This window comes from Mastigoproctus giganteus, chromosome 5 (genome assembly GCF_048544385.1).
Source record: "Mastigoproctus giganteus isolate SK-2022 chromosome 5, ASM4854438v1, whole genome shotgun sequence".
NCBI lineage: Eukaryota > Metazoa > Arthropoda > Arachnida > Uropygi > Thelyphonidae > Mastigoproctus > Mastigoproctus giganteus.
Window position 1 is genome coordinate 220,188,572 of NC_143579.1, and position 17,022 is coordinate 220,205,593.

At 34.9% G+C, this 17,022-nt stretch overlaps 1 protein-coding gene across 17 annotated transcripts in view; it reads right to left on the reverse strand.

Annotated features, from left to right (window-relative positions):
- RhoGAPp190 (Rho GTPase-activating protein 190) overlaps positions 1-17,022 on the reverse strand; it is a 744,591-nt gene that overhangs the window by 57,484 nt on the left and 670,085 nt on the right. For all 17 annotated transcript variants that reach the window (XM_090374412.1, XM_090374407.1, XM_090374402.1 and 14 more), the window contains one exon: positions 14,236-14,367. In XM_090374412.1, the coding sequence (XP_090230538.1) occupies positions 14,236-14,367 (132 nt within the window). The remainder of the gene's footprint in view (positions 1-14,235; positions 14,368-17,022) is intronic.

A 17,022-nucleotide genomic window follows, 5' to 3' on the forward strand; every position in this document is an offset into this window, starting at 1 on the left:
GGCAACTAGAGGGAGTGATACTCTTGATCCGATTATCAGTAGTGATTCTCCATTGGTAGTTAATTGTATTTTGATATATTTGGATTTATAATGTTAACTGACACTAGGACATAAAATTTTGTGTAATAAAGAGATGGTTATATCTCAACATTTTGAGTACATGTGCATATTGCTTATATATATAGAGTGCACAAGAAAGATCTGCACATATTTTAGTATATTAATAAAATTAATTATAAACCTCAGAAATTATTATTATTATTGGTGTACAGAGGCAACAGTTTGTGGCACATTTTGAAGTAGTGCAGATGCTCAACTGATCTACTATTTGTTTCTATGCACCGTTCATGGCGGAAAACAACTAGATAACAAATATTTGTTTATGTAACTCCTAGAATAACTTTCCATGCTTGTTTAATGTTATCCTTTAACTGTTGAAATGTGGCTGGTTTTCTTCTACACCACACTACACCCTTTAGGTAGCTGCCATAAGTAGAGGTCAAGCTAGGTTGATGTGGAGGATGGACAACACTTTCTTATCAGCCTATCCACTGGTCTGTGAAATGATTATGAAGATTATTGGTATATCAAAGAATATAAAAATAGCTTTTTTTCATTTTTCAGAGAAATATGAAAAAACTGGGATGCAAAGTTTGGCAAGTACAGTTAATGTTCTATTAACCAATTTAAGTGGTATGTACATCAACCTACATTTTGAAGGTCACTTCACACTATGCGTTGATAATGCAGTTTATTGCTGGTGAATTACTATGTAACTCATGAGTAACAGACGGTATTGTTTAGGCATGCCTGTCAGCAACAATGCACAAACCCAGGGTAAATGCCAGAAATAGTAGCATTCAATTAATTTAAGTAACAAAAGAGCTATTCTGTGAACTTACAAATAATACTGGTGTACTGCATCATTGATAAAGTATAAACCAGCATTATTTCATGACATTAAACCAGTATTAGTTGTGAGTTCATGTCTGATTTGTGAATTAAATTATTTTCCTGCAATTTATCGTGTTTGTGCATTATTTCCAATGGACATGCCTAAACTAGCGTGTAATTTGCCAGGAATTAACAGAATTATTTATATGTAATGTGAAGTGCCTCTTTTCACATTTCAATTGATTTTGCTAAGTAATACTTTTACAGATTTTCCAACTCTTCCAACTAATTTTAGATAGAATTTATAACAGATGGCAGAATGAAAATAACTTTGAAAATTAAGGCAGAAGATTGCACCTGTTGACCTGTCGTCTGATTTGGTCTTACAAAAGCCAAAATTGAATTTCTTAGAATTCAGAACTAGAATTTGATTAAAAAAAAAAGAAAGAAAGAATTAAGTAATATATAAATAGATCAAGAGAATACTGTTGTATCAAAAAAGTAATAATGGGTTTTGTTTACATTTTTTTTTTTTTTTTTTAATTCTGATTTTGACTTTTTGGTAATAATTTTGCTCTAGTGTTGAACAACAGAGTGAAAATAAGAACATAAATTATTCATATGCAAAGCATTAACTTTTACATAATTTCAAAATTACACAAAAAAAGCTTGCCACTATGAGGAACCTATTCATGTGCAGCAAACTCACAGCTGAAAGGCTTAATGTTACTGCATGTTTAGTGAAGTATTGTTTAAACAAAACAGACCTGTCTGGAGAATGTGAATGGTGTCACAGGGAAAAGTCCAGTTCCCTAGAGCCTCTCTCTCTCTCTCTCTCTCTCTCTCTCTCTCTCTCTCTCTCTCTCTCTTTCATGTGTGTGCACACAAACACACGGCAAGGAACTACAAAGAACTTCTTTAGCCTCAGTTCAGATGTTTGGCTTGGAATTTAAAGTGGACAATAATGTCTTTGTGATAAAAAGCAAATTAATATCATCATTTTGACTTGACTCTTTTCTCCGGAAACATTTTATGGATTTTCAACAAATCCACCACATGAGTAAGATAACAATGAAACTTTTCAGATGGAGTCATTTTTCAAAGCACAAAGTATTCAACACTGGTGTGCTACTTAAAAATTGAAAAGTCATGCTGGGAGCAGCTGAACAGAACAGAACTCTAACACTAATGTATCTATACTGACTTCCCATTGTGTCAGAATATAGCGTAAGTGCCAGTTATAGTGATCACATTTGCACATCGAATTTTGATTGTAATAAATGGCAATTCTAATTAACGAAAATTGACGAATATTATCCACAGGCTATAAAAATACAGATATAAAGCACAAATTTACACTTTATTCCAAAAGTTTATTACCAATTAAATGATGTGTGAAAATCGGAAGAATATTATCCACAGGTTAGCAAAATAAAAATAAATTTATACTTACGTAGATAGCTTAATTAATATACATATTAATTAAACATAACACTTTGTAATATGATTATAATTTTAAAGTCACTTATTTTACATTATTTTAAATTATCATGACAAAATCTATTTATAGATTTTTCAATATTGTGTAAAGGTATTCACAATCACTTGCACCAGTTTCTTCCAACTCTCTCATCAAGACAGCTATAGCTTCTTGAGTTTGCCGTTTTGTAACAGGAATTTGATTGGTTTCATCTTCATTTCCCTCCCCCTCTTTCTCTTTGGCGAAATTATCAGTAATAGAATGGGCAAACAAAAAGGCCCAATAAACTGAAAACTGTTTTTGTTTTATAGTTGTGACCTCCAGAAATGTGCTTTAGAAAAATATCCGAGAGGTGTTCAAAATTGATTCTTATAACTGAAGATGTGATTCTAATAAACGATGAAAGTTCAGTGCATTTTATTGATTTGAATTAGTTCTTTGAAATTTGATTCTCTAAAGCAGCTGATTCTAATAATAAATGATCACTATAACTGGCGTTTACTGTATATACAAGGGTGGAAAAAAAACTGCATCACTTGTGAATTTTGCAAATAATGTGTTTTGTGCTGCATTGTTGGTTGCAGAAATGTTCGAAATGCATTTGTTAGATGGGATATATATCTCTGTGAATGAAATCAAATAAAAAGACTCCACCTGATATACCTAATTGCCATAAATATCTTCCCAAAGGTAAAATGCACAATTAATGGAAATATGAGAAATCATGCAAATGGAAATTATGACAACCAAACTTACATTTTATTGCATTTACGTGTACAAACTGAAATGACAAGTTAACATAATAGTATTATGTACTGTAAATTCAGCAAAAAAAAAAGTCCTCAATATTTTGTTGTTCCTCCTCGAGCTGCAATTACATCCTTGCAACAATCTGGCATAGAGTTGATCAACTTCTGGATATACGGTTGCCCAATTTCGTGGTACCACACCCTTACAATGCAGCTGAATCTTACTTGTTGACTTCTGACAATTTTAGACAACATTATGTACCAACAATTTTCAATAGAGTTCAAATCTGGTGCCAGCTTTTCTCAGGTATGACTGCACCTTAAGGGAGAAAAATGAGGTGTATGTTTTAAGCCTTGTGAGACAAGAAGACAAAATAGAATAAAACTTGCCTGTTTTGCTGTGTGGTAAAGTGCTGAATCCTGTTGAAAAATGCAGTTTTGGATATCTGCATAGTGATCCCTAATAATGGGTTTCAGGCACTCCTCCTAGAAGCAGCATAGTTTTCTGCATTCACCATTCTGTTAATAAATTTAATTCACCCCACCCTTTTGCTTGTTATGCATCCCAGACCACCTGACCAGTGGGGAACTTTACAGTCTGTGTTATGCAGTCAGGATGGTATGCCTCTCATTTTTGTCTTTTGACATATCGCTTCCCATCAAAGCCATGCAGGTTGAATTTCGATTCGTCAGAAAAGATGACGGTGTCCCATTGCTCTTTTGTCCATGAAATATGCGTTTTAGCCCAAGCATGCTGCTTCTTGCACATTTATTGGGTCAACAAAGGCTTCTTCTTGTGCCGATAGGCATGCAGACCACATTCCAAAAGCCGTATTTGGATAGTTCGTGCACTTGTTTCAACACCAGAGGCCACCTCAAAGTCCAGTTTTAGATCAGGAGCACTAGCATAGCATAGTCACTCTCTTACGGCTGATCTAGGTCTTCGCTTCACATCACTGGTTTCATGCTTTAATTTCAGCACCCGGGATACTGTTGACTGGTGGCAGTATTTTATCAGCGATAGCACGAGTAGAAAGCCCTTCCTGGGACAGAGCAACAGCTACACTTTTTTCCTTGGTGTCAATTGAACATATGGAGCCGTGCTTACACCAACTCCGCAAAACAGGAGCATGTATACCCTTCCAACGGTGTATTTATAGAAATGGCTGATGCAATACCTTTGCTTTGCGACAAACAAAATGACTGTAATCAAACCATACCTTATACTTTTCACCACAAATGTTACTTTTTTGAAGGTTATGCAGTTTTTTTAGGTGTATGAGTAGGGGGGTGCTGACCTGTCAGGTGTAGTTACATTGGAAAAAATTAAAAAAGTGCCTGAAAAATAAAAGCAGATTACATAAAATTAAATGAAAATATATAAATGGTACTTAATGCTATAGATCCTAAGATTTCAACTAGGTCATCAAGGGCCGGCAACCAAAACCAAAGGAAATACAGCAAGAAGTGTCTGTTATGATATATACATAGCAGACAGAAAAAGTGAGCAGATGTATACATCATAGCTGACAGAGACCAAAAAAAAAAAAAAGGAATAAAAAAACTAAAATATAATAATAAATAAAAGTAAAATGCAAAATTAAGCTGAAATTAATACCAATTAAAGCAAAACTGAATGAATAGCAAACAGCTCTAATTGAATTTTAACAAAGAAAGTGGAATTTAAAGACGAAAGGATTTAGTAAGTTGTCAGAATATGACAACTTACTGTCAAGCCTTACTGGCAGGAGATGGACAAATGCGCTGAGAGAAGCAAATGCAACAGGCTGTATCAGAGACCAAAGAGACTAGTCGAAAGTTCTCGGCAAATTTATAACTGTTAAGTAACCCTGTGAATTGGGGGAGAAGGGAAGGAGGTGTAAATTGGTCAAAGTAAACCTTACCCGTGTGATGGGAATGTTGGTAATTAAACCAAAAAGGCAAATGGACCAGCAAAGGGAAGAAATCAATAACTTACAAAGTAGCATTGAAAGGACTCTAAACTTTGCCGGAGAAGAAAACAAAGGAGCAATAGCAGAAAAACATTATCTCAAATATTGCTTTCGGCCAGCCTAATTGTGCATGATGTAGCGTTCAAGAACAGCAAAAAGTAATCGGAAAAGGGGGAATATAGTAGTGCTTGGGGCAGTCCAAGGTTGCATAACCCGTAACCAATAGTAGGTATCTGGACATATGCCTCATGTGTTTAAGTCAGTAATGGTATTATATTAACAAATATGAAACTAAACAATATCAGACAAGAAAATAAAGACAAAAAAAAAAAAAACAGCTAACAAGACAAAATTAACAAAATATAATACCACTGTAATTAGCAAATCTGTGGGCGCTAGCTTTCTACACTGTGAGACATGAAAGAGGCTAGAGGACTTTTGACTATACATCATGTACAAGCCTGAATGTAAAAAGATATCAGCCAACAATTACATATGGTTGTCAATAAGCTTTTCATATTTCAAGATATTCAGTGCTTTCCTAAAATGATGGTAAAGGAAGGCCAAAGGGGAAACCATTACCAAGTGTTTATTATGGAGTAATTTGATATTATTACATATGGTGGAAATTCTGATGTATTGAGAGAGTAATATATTTGAATGCACTTTTTTTTTAAATGTTGGAGTGCTAATGGGTGAAGCTGACTGCATTAAGTTAAAAGAGTCTCTTTTATTATATATTTAATTGCAGTATGTGGGCTGTTGATATTGATGTCCAAGTCTAAGTAATTAGCTGAATAGTCATTGTTATTTGTTCTCTCCAGAATAAGTTCTGGAGGATAAATGTAGTCAAGTCCTGCAGAAATGTAGGGTAGTTGATTACTAACAAGTCATTTATATATCTGTAAATCTTTATGTCTGAGGGTAGGGAGGTCTCAGACCATTATAGGTATAAGGTTAGCTACGACCCAGCTAGCAGGGCTACCCATTGGGATACCTTTAGTTTGCAAGTATTTTGCCATCAAATATGTAATTTACATAATTGATGGCAAATTTACATATTTGGAAATGCAGAGATTTATGAGATTGTTCCAATACACAGAATTACAATCTATAATGTGTCTGTAGTTATTGTAAAGTTCATTCATGACTGATTTTAAGTTGGTTAGGTCTATGCTAGTAAATATACTATTAAAGTCAACTGTTTGAACATGAGTGGTATTGCCATTATTTAGGGCATTTATAACAGATATATTATTATTAATTATTCTACTGCCAGGAAAGATGTCCATAATAAGGTTTAAGTACAGGTCTAAAGCTTTTCTGGGTTTATATGTATATCTGTACTTACAAGAAGTGATGAATCTGAAACCTGAGGGATTTTTATGGAATTTAGGTATGAAGTAAATACAGTCGGTCCTCGTATAACACGTGTTTATATTACACGAATTCGATCATACATGATTTATAAATAGGGGAATGTTATCTTATATAACACGAACCGAATTTGCTTATGCACGATTCGCCTTTGTGTTTACAAGAAATGGCAGTCGAACGCGGAATCACCCCAACTGAACGCAACACGATAGGAATGAAGAAGATTCTGAAAATGTATTTATGTGTTTTATATCAGTGAAGGGGAAACACATTTCACCATAATAACATAAAAACCCACACAATTCCAGCTATCGATAATTTGGAATTGCAATTAGATCGAGTTTACGACCAGTTTAACTGATCGTAAACAGATTCCACTAGCAGAAACGCAACTGGAAATTGTTTTATGGTAGTAACCCCCAGAAATGTGCTTTAGTAAAATGTGAGGTGTTAATAGTGTATCTCGGCCTTTACGGTGTTGTTTATTCAGTTGCTACACGCGCGCAGCTTTGTTTATGTGTATTAAGCGTGCCTCCTCGTTTTGTAATTGTGCTTTAAAAATGAGTAAAATACTTAAAAGGTGTGAAAAGGAAGCGTCCTGGCGAAGACACTGCAGATTCAGAGAGAAAAAAAAAAAGCAATATCGATAAACAGAGGCGGACTGGGTCAAAAATTCTTACCCGGGAAAATTTATAGTGGCCTCATACTACAGTTTATGGCCAAAATCACACCGGCCTCCGGCCCACCGGGATTTCCCGGATAAGGCTTATGGCCAGTCCGCCTCTGTCGATAGAGAAAAAATATGAAATTGTGAAACGCTTTGAGCGAAATGAAAGACCATGTGATATTGCACGTGCTACAGACCTAAATGAGGCAACGCCGAGAATTACAAAGAATGCGGAGAAAATAAAAACAACTTTCATAGCGGGAACAACTCAAAGTGTAATTAAAATCCATTAGATTAAGACACAAGAATTGGAAGAGATGGAATGGCTGTCTTTTCTATCTGTTTTTCGATTTTCTATCTGTTTGGATAAACAAAAAGCAAGTTTGCTTACGATAGAAGCAAAAGCATTAGCAATATTTTATTATGTAATAGTCGTAATAAAATACGTAAGCATCTTATTACGACTTACGTATTATAATTTATACTTACGTATTATAAAATACGTAAGTATTTTATTACGACTATTTTATTTAATATAATAAATTTTTTACGAATAAAATACGTATTTTATTCGTAAAAAATACTTTTTTAGTATTAAAAATACTAAAAATATTTTTAGTATTAAAAATACTAAAAATACTTTATTATAATATAATAAAAAATAAATATTTTTTATTATTTATTATATTATTTTTTATTACGTATTTTAATACGTAAGTATTTTATAACGATTAAAATTACCCGATTATTTATTGTGTTTGGTAATGTTTTGGTTCCAAATGTGTGTTCAATCTTGGGTGGTCGGCACCTAACTCCACTTTTCCCATAGGGCCTGTTGTTTATATTGCACGATTTTGCATTGCACGAGGGGTTTCTAGGAACACAACTATCGTGCTATACGAGGACAGACTGTATATGGAAATTTGTAATTATTAATGCTAATTTTTAATTTCTTGCTGAAAGCAATTAATTTCTTAGTGATTTTACTGCTATTATTGGTAATAGACTTGTAGATGGCACTGGAATTTAGTTCTGCATTTAATATTTGGAAATAGAAGGTTTTACAGATAATGGCATAGCTGCATGACGCTTTATCCACAGGGGTGATGACAAAATGTTTGTGTAGATCTGCCAATTGTTGCTTTATTTTGGAAAAATGGAATTTTAATCTAGCAGATGGTTGCTGATGTGGCACTGATGTTTTATAGTTACACAGTATCTTAGCTAGTACTGAATTTATCCATAATTGGAAGGTTTCAATGGGGATGTTATGATGGTAAGAAAGCTCAAAACAGAAGTTGAGCAAATCTTGATATAACTATTTTTTTAAAAGTGTAAAGCTTATTTTAGAGTATAATCTGTATTTGAAGCCATAAGACATGATGCTTCTTAGTTCCTGGTTGGGTATAATATTTAAATTGTCAGTTATGATATGACCAAAATGTGTATCAACAAAAGGTTGGAAGTTAGTGTAACGGCAAATACATCCATGGGAAATGGGCTCAAGATCAAATTTATTCGTGTTAGTGGCTAGAGGTTTATAATTACAGGCTATGAGTCCAAATGGTTTAGCATATCTGAATCTGGATATAATGTTCAAGTTCTGGCAGCCAGCAGGAAGTAGGTCGGCGAATTTATTTATGCAGCTATTACTGTTGATGCTGTCCAAGCTTGCATTATATTTAAATATGATGGTAGTATTATCTTGGCTATTCTGATTGATGCTAGACTTTTTAAATTTACAAATGTCTGTTATAAGGTGAAGTAAGTGTTTAGACGTGAAATTAAAGGTGAGGATGAACCTGTAAAGAGCCTTTAAGATGCTATGTTTAATACAAAATAGTAGATCATGAATCTTCTGTACATTAAACTGACTGTTGTCCCATTCAGTGATGGTGTGTTGAAAGTCATCTAGCTTGTATTCATGTGTAGAAATAATGTTATTATTAGGTTTGCATTTCCTATAAGGCCTAGATTTACCAAAGCCTTTAATGATTTGAAATTTGTCATATATGCAAATTTCTGTAATATCATTTGTGATGATTTTATGATTAAACTTATTATTGAGTCCATATGGATAGAGAGTCTTTAACTTAAGCATAAATAATTTTTCCTGTCTGTTTCTGGTGTTAGGGTCAGGTACTTGTGCTAGGATGGAACTATAAATGTTGGTAAAGCAGTGTGACTGGAAATGATTGTACTCAATTTCTTGTTCAGAGTTATGGTTATTGTAATTCTTGATATGTGTGGTATGGCTGCTATGCCTATAGTGCACCTTAATTCTTGATATCTGATCTATGTAGGTTAAGCCTGAGGTGAAGTTTATTATCTGCTTGTCCTACACATTTCATGTTACAGGTCAGGCAGGTAATAAGGTAAACCATGTTGCTGCATTTGCAGAATATAGGTTCATCTTTTGGAACTTTCGGCTAACCTCTTTGCTCTCCAATACAGCCTGTTGTATTCGCTTCTCTCAGTCAATTTCACCATCTCCTGCCAGGCTCGACAGTAAGTTGTCATATTTTGACTATATCCTCTCATCTTTAAATTACACTTTCTTTGTTAATATTCAAGTAGAGCTGTTTACTATTCATTCAATTTTTCTTTTATTGGTATTAATTTCAGCTTAATTTTGCATTTCACTTTTTTTCTGTCTGCTATATATATATATATATCATAACAGACACAGAGGCCTCACTTCTTGCTGTTTTTCTTTGGTTTTGGCTGCTGGTCCTTGATGATGTAGTTAAAACCTTAGGATCTTGCATGTATACCAATGCTAGAAGTATAGTAAATAAATTTGATGAATTTGAAGTGTTGGTCAAGACATCAAAGGCAGATATTGTTGGGATATCAGAGACGTGGTGACACCCAGAATGCCGAACTGGAATTTGGGGAGTACAATGTGTACAGAAAGGATACACAGGATAGGAAGGGAGGAGGTGTTATGCTGTTAATAAAGAAAAATATAAAATCAAAAGAAGTGCATCCAGTTGATATAGATGAACAGTGCACTGTTGAGTCAGTTTGGTGTGACATAAGCACTGCGAAAGCAAAAATTAGAGTAGGAGTGTGTTATAGGCCTAATGACTCGAATGAGTACAATGAACAATTGTACAGAGAAACAGAGTGGGCTAGTAAATCGGAATGTCTTATAATGGGGGATTTTAACTTCCCAGATATTGACTGGAACTTGTGGGTTGGGCACTCACACACTAGTCAGACTTTTGTGGATTTATTGGATGATTTTTTTCTGCAGCAGCATGTTCGAGAGGCAACCAGAGAAAGTAATACTCTTGATCTGGTTATCAGCAGTGATCATTCATGTATTAGGAATTTGCAGATAAAAGAACCACTAGGTGGCAGTGATCACAGTGTACTGACGTGGGATTTACTTAAAGATTTAATTACCATCAGGGGTAAAGGAAAGGGTTTTTGCTTCCGTAAAGGCGAGTACAGTGGTCTCCGACAGTTTTTAAATTCTGTACAGTGGGATCAACTGACGATGTTACCAACAGTAAATTCTAAGTGGGAAGCATTCAAGGAATTAATCGTGGAAGCTACTAAAAGTTTCATTCCTATTAAGAAATATTGTTCAAGGTTTAGGCCTAAATGGTTATCTAATGAACTAATGAGACTCATAACAGAGAAGAAAAATGCATGGGATGCATATAAATTATCAAGCGACTCAGAAGCCTATGGCAGATATAAGTTAATCTGTAATCAGGTCACAAAGGAGGTTCGGCAGGCGAAGGCAGATTACGAGAAATCCTTGGCAAAAGATGCTAAGAAAAACAGCAAGGATTTCTTTACTTATATAAACTCTAAAAGGAAGGGGATGAATCTGATTGGTCCCCTTGACATCGATGGTTCGACTGTTGATGATCCTGCTCAGATAGCAAACAAACAGAATGAGTATTTTGCATCTACATCCACACGTGAGGAATTATTAAGGTTTGAAAATGGCAGAAGGTTATCAAATTGTAGCAGGGTGCTTAATGATCTTGTAATAACTGAGAGCAAAGTGGAAGAGAAATTGTTGAAGTTAAACGTAAGAAAAGCACCTGGGGTGGATGGGATCTATCCAGTTATATTAAAGGAGTGGCAAGGCAACTAAGCAAACCCTTAGCCATAATTATGAGAGCATCCCTGGACTCGGGGGAGGTTCCCATGGACTGGAGATGTGCAAATGTATCCCCAATTCACAAAGGGGGATCGAAGGGTGACACGAGTAATTACAGACCAGTTAGTTTAACTTCTGTTCCGGGTAAAATAATGGAGTCGCTGGTTAAAGATGCATTGCAGGATCATCTAGACAAGACTGCAGCAATAATTCAGACACAGCATGGGTTTGTTAAGGGAAAGTCTTGTCTGACAAATTTGATAGGATATTATGATGTGATTACAAAGGAACTAGATGCAAAAAACAATTTTGATATCATATATTTGGATTTCAGGAAAGCTTTTGACACTGTTGCACATGGAAGACTATTGTACAAATTGGAGCAGAATGGTATTAAGGGTAAGTTGCTACAATGGATAAAAGGATGGTTAAGTGCGAGAAGACAGAGGGTGGTAATCAATGGGTGCTGCTCTTCTTGGACTAATGTTATTAGTGGAGTCCCACAGGGTTCGGTGTTAGATCCACTGTTGTTTTGTATATTTATCAATGATATTGATGAAGGTATATCAGGCTTAATGTCGAAGTTTGCAGATGATACAAAGGTTGGCAGGGTTGTTAATGACAGTAATGGCAGTCTGCTACTGCAACAGGATCTAGATAATTTGGGCAGATGGGCTAAGAAGTGGCAACTGAAGTTTAACCTTGACAAATGCAAAGTACTGCATATGGATAGAAATAACCCCAGAGAAACGTACCAACTGTGTGGTACTACACTTAAGGTGGTAGAAAATGAAAAAGACGTGGGAGTAATTGTGCAGTCAGACATGAAGTTCTCTGAGCAATGCAGACAGGCTGCCAGGGCAGGTCATGGGGTTTTGTCAATGATATATAGGAATTTTGCTAGCAGGGAAAAGGAGGTGATTATCCCTCTGTATAAGGCAATGGTCAGGCCACGCCTTGAGTACTGCGTACAGGTCTGGAGACCTCATTTTAGGAAGGATGTAGATTTACTTGAGCGGGTACAGAGAAGGGCAACAAGATTGGTGAGGGGAATGAAGGGATCCTCTTACCAAGAGAGGCTTAAGTTCTGCAAATTGCAGTGGCTGGAGACTAGGCACCTGCGCGGTGATCTGATTGAGGTATATAAGGCCTTGAATGGATTGAGCATGCTGAATTCTGATGGGATCCTTCCACTTGTTCAGATTACGAACCTAAGGGGGCATAAATTCAAATTAAGAAAAGACAGATGTAGAATAGATGTGCGGAAATTTGCCTTTAGCCAGCAGGTGGTTAATTGCTGGAACAAACTTCCATCTGTCGTTGTGGAAGTTGATAGCTTGAATAAATTTAAGGAGGAACTGGACAGGCATTTGGAGGGAATGGTGTGATTTTTTTTTTTCTTTTTTGGCTGATGCTGCATAAGCTCATACATTTGCTTTCTTGCATCACATGCCACTACTACTACTATCTATAGCATTAAGTACCATTTATATATTTTAATTTAATTTTATGTGATCTGCTTTTATTTTTTAGGCACTTTTTAATTTTTTCCATTGTAACTACACCTGACAGGTCAGCACCCCTACACATACACTTATCTAGTCTATTTGTGTGTGTGTGTGTGTGTGTGTGTGCGTGTGTGTGTGTGTGTGTGTGTGCGTATTTACACATACCCCTTCTAGATAAGAATACTGATCATAATTTGAGATTTTTGGTGTTTTCCTATCACCAGGATATTTATTGACATATTTCTTGAAAATTTCTGAATGTACAATATAAGAATGCACAATATATCTTTCCATTTATGGTCATGAATTGTATATGAATAACATCAGCCAGTGAATACATGAATACACCAGCCTGTTAAAGAATCATGTGCATGCTATATACCAGGGGTTGGCAACCTTTTTTGAGTGAAGAGTCATTTTTGATCTAATTAAAAAAGAAGAGAATTTGAAGAGCCGCACCTCAGGTTTATCTGGGGAGGGGAGGGGTTTTTTTAAGAAATGGAATAGAGTGGGAAGGCATTTTATTAAAAATATATATATTTCGAAATATTATTTATTAATACTGAAAAAAAAAAAAAAAAAAAAGCATAACAAACATCCAAATAGGTACGAATTAATGTGACATTGGCTGCTTAACTTCTTGAGCGAGTCTCAATATCAGGCGAGCATGCCATAATTTATCTTTAAACATGCTGAGAGACTCGCATTGTTCAGACAGTTTCTTGATTTATTTTTAATATAATTCATGTTCGAAAATACTTGCCTGCAGAAATACGATGAACTAAAAACTGAGAGAAGTCCAAACGCAAATATTTTCAAATTTATATACTTGTCCGGTAAGCTACTCCATGCATCGAACACAATTTGGTCTTGCTTTTTCAACTCATCTATCGCCATTCATTTGTGTAGCATTGAAAGGGCAACTTTTTGCCTTGCACTCCACATGTCATTGATTTTTAAGTCCTCGAACCCCATTTCAAATTGTGCTTCATGTGGGCTAAAAGTTAAAGAGGCGCAGTTACACGTTCAAAGAGCCACAGGGCGCCAACCCCTGCTATTTTTTTTTTTTTTTTGTCCTCGCTTTTTCCCATTATATATGGGGTCAGTGTTTTTATTGTTTTGTTTTGGCATGAAATTTTTGCGGCCGGATGACCTTCCTGACGCCAACCCTCACCCTTTATCCGGCTGGTGTTATGCAGTGGTCATTCCCTGACCTTCCACATTCTCCATATTTGGTGGTCACGGGCTCGAACCCCGGTCTAATCAAGAAGTGTGTGCTACGCACTACTGTTCCTGCCCACCTGGCTACGGAGGTGCCGCCGCCAACCCCTGCTACATACCATACTATTGTATAAATACTAAAAAATTATATATGCATACACAAGTTACAAGAAAGTCAAATAATAAAAAAGGTAATAAAGTCAAAATGTAATAGTCAAACAGATTAATACATTAAAATAATATCAAACTAATCTGGTTACAAACCTGCAATTTCAGTAAGTTCATCCATAAGGACACGTGGAATAAGAGGTGGAAGTCTTTTAGAAAAGAAATCTTTGAGTGCTGTAGCTACAGCATTTACAGGAATATCTAATTCTCTTATGGAAACCTGAGGATCTGTTAATGAGAAAAATATTTTAATACCGAAGGTAAAAAATTAAAATGTGGATACATGACATAAATCATTGGTGTCCAACACATGGTCCAGAAGCATCATAGATGAATATCTAATTTTTTTGTTTTTTTAAAGAATTATACTGGTGGAATTAATTTATAAATTTGTGTTTAAACAAAACAGAATTTACTTTGCAATAGTATAACTCTTTTAAGATTTAAACTTTTACACAGAATAAAATATTCCTAGTAAACTGTTATGTGCAATAAGAAGGATATATTCAAAATGAAAGTAATAAAATGGAATGTTTAATTTTATTTGAACTGATGACAGAAAACAAATGCCAGAAAGCAAAGAGAAAAAACTGGCAACCATTATCATTTAGAGAGTACTGAATTATTTTTGAAAAGACATACTTTTCTAAAAAATAAATTAGCATTAATCATAATAACAAGCTCAGATAATTAGAAACAAATGATTTATAATGATTCATGATTTATAATAAAAAAAGGGGGCAATAAAACAATGACTTTTATGCATGAATCAAGAACATTTCATTTTGTGCATCTGCCATATTACCCATTCATTCCTCCAATCAGGACATGCATAAAATGTACCATCTAGTACTTCAGCTACAATATATGGTATATGGAAAGCCTGTGTGATATGTATGAAAAGATAAATAAAATAAATAAATAAATAAATAAAATAACTGCTGAATTTCTACTGGTTCAATTTTAATGAAATTTTGAATGGCTTGAAAAATCTTTCCAAAGGAGTCAAATATAAAATAGAATTGAGTTGTTATGTGTTATGTATGTAGATGGCCAAAGAAATAACTGCCAGATTTCTATGTACAATTTTAATGAAATTTTGAATGGCATGGCATAAAATTTTATGAAAACCTATCCACTAGAAGTCAAGTTATTACATGTGGATGAATGGTCAGATGGACAACCATGGTGAAGACAACAGGCATTTTATGCATATATGCTAGCATATCTATAAAAGGGAGGAGCGGTTGTTAATGATATTATTCACATGATAAATGATATATAGGAACTTTGCCAAAATCAGAAAGTGGTTGCAACATGGTACTTATTTTATTGAAACAAATGAGGCATTCAGTACATTTCATACATTTGCTGATGCCATATTCAAAAAAGTACAAAATGAGAGACAAAAGTCACAACACTGGTGGCAACCAGAACAATGAAATAATACTGGTACCACTGTCACCACCACAGCATCTAACTGATTCAAAACAGTCTCTCACCTCATTGTGATGGAGTCAATCCTTTCCATAGTTACTTCCTATGCAACCAGCACTTTCTGCCTCTGGGGATTCCATTTGAGTTGTCTTGTGCACGAGCATATGCTCGTGCACCAGATACTATACTATATAATTATCTAATACTATATATTTATCTTATATAGTATTAATCTGGGTAACCAAGTGCTTAATGGGGCCCTTGTTTTAATTCCATTGATGTCATCAATCCTGTTCTTCAAGCTCTTATATTCACCTATCTGAAAGCTGAATTTGCACTCAACCTCCTCACACTCTTTGAAACAAATAAACACACAAAGACATAGCAAAAAAAAGTAGAACACATTATAAAAACTCCTGAATCACAGGAGAACTGTCCTCATCAGTTCTCCTCCCAAGCCAGAAAATTCCCAATACTATGAGACCTTTGCTGCTCCAGTCCGAGGCATGATTTTAGCTTAAATTTAACCTAAGACATACGTAAGTTCAATAATACCAGTGTACAGTAAACCCCCGCTATTTGCAGGGGTTACGTTCCTGCGAAATGCCACGAATACCGAAAACGTGAATACTGAGTTATGGTTCCCATAGTAATAAAGGGGTTCCGTTCCAAAGTATGAAATATATAAGAAAAACTAGTCTAAAATTTTGTCTATGTATGCATTATATGTACCTTCATAATATGACTATGTACATAGACAGTACATAGTGAAATGCAAGCATAAGGCATCGAAATGAAAATAAGAAACACTTTAATATTAAATGTAATATTTATTAGAAATTTCAAACAAATCTTTCAAACCAGCGCCTTTGCTAGCTAAAACACTTATCCTGCAGTGCTATCACCAGTTTCGCTAAAGTGTTGATAAAGGAGTTTTGCCTTTTCACAAATGATGAGTGAACTTAACGGAATTTTATTTTGAGTTCGGTCTTCTATCCACAGATTTAAAGCCATTTCCATTTTTTCTAATTTAACATCACAAGTTACAGAGCAAAGTTTTGAAGCAATTAGCGCGTTTTCACGGACATTACGGCAGATTTTTTCTTCTGATTTCTTGATTGATCGTACCGTTGACTCATTGATTTTATAATGTTTTGCCACTGAGGAGGTACTTTCACCATTAGAAATTTTATCTAATAACTCAACTTTTATTCGCTAATGTCATCACCTTCTTTGGCCTTTTCACATTTCCCTTGTTATTCGTAGCCATATTTTTGTACGGGTTAGAAAGAACTTGTCCGTAATAAAGTCACTTTCTTCCGTTAACACACTCGAAAAAGTCTGTTTTACACTGCAAAACGGTAGATTTATCACTTTCGTAAGTATATCAATTTATAAATTGATAAATTTATTCAATTTATAAGTGTATAAATTAAGAGCAAATGA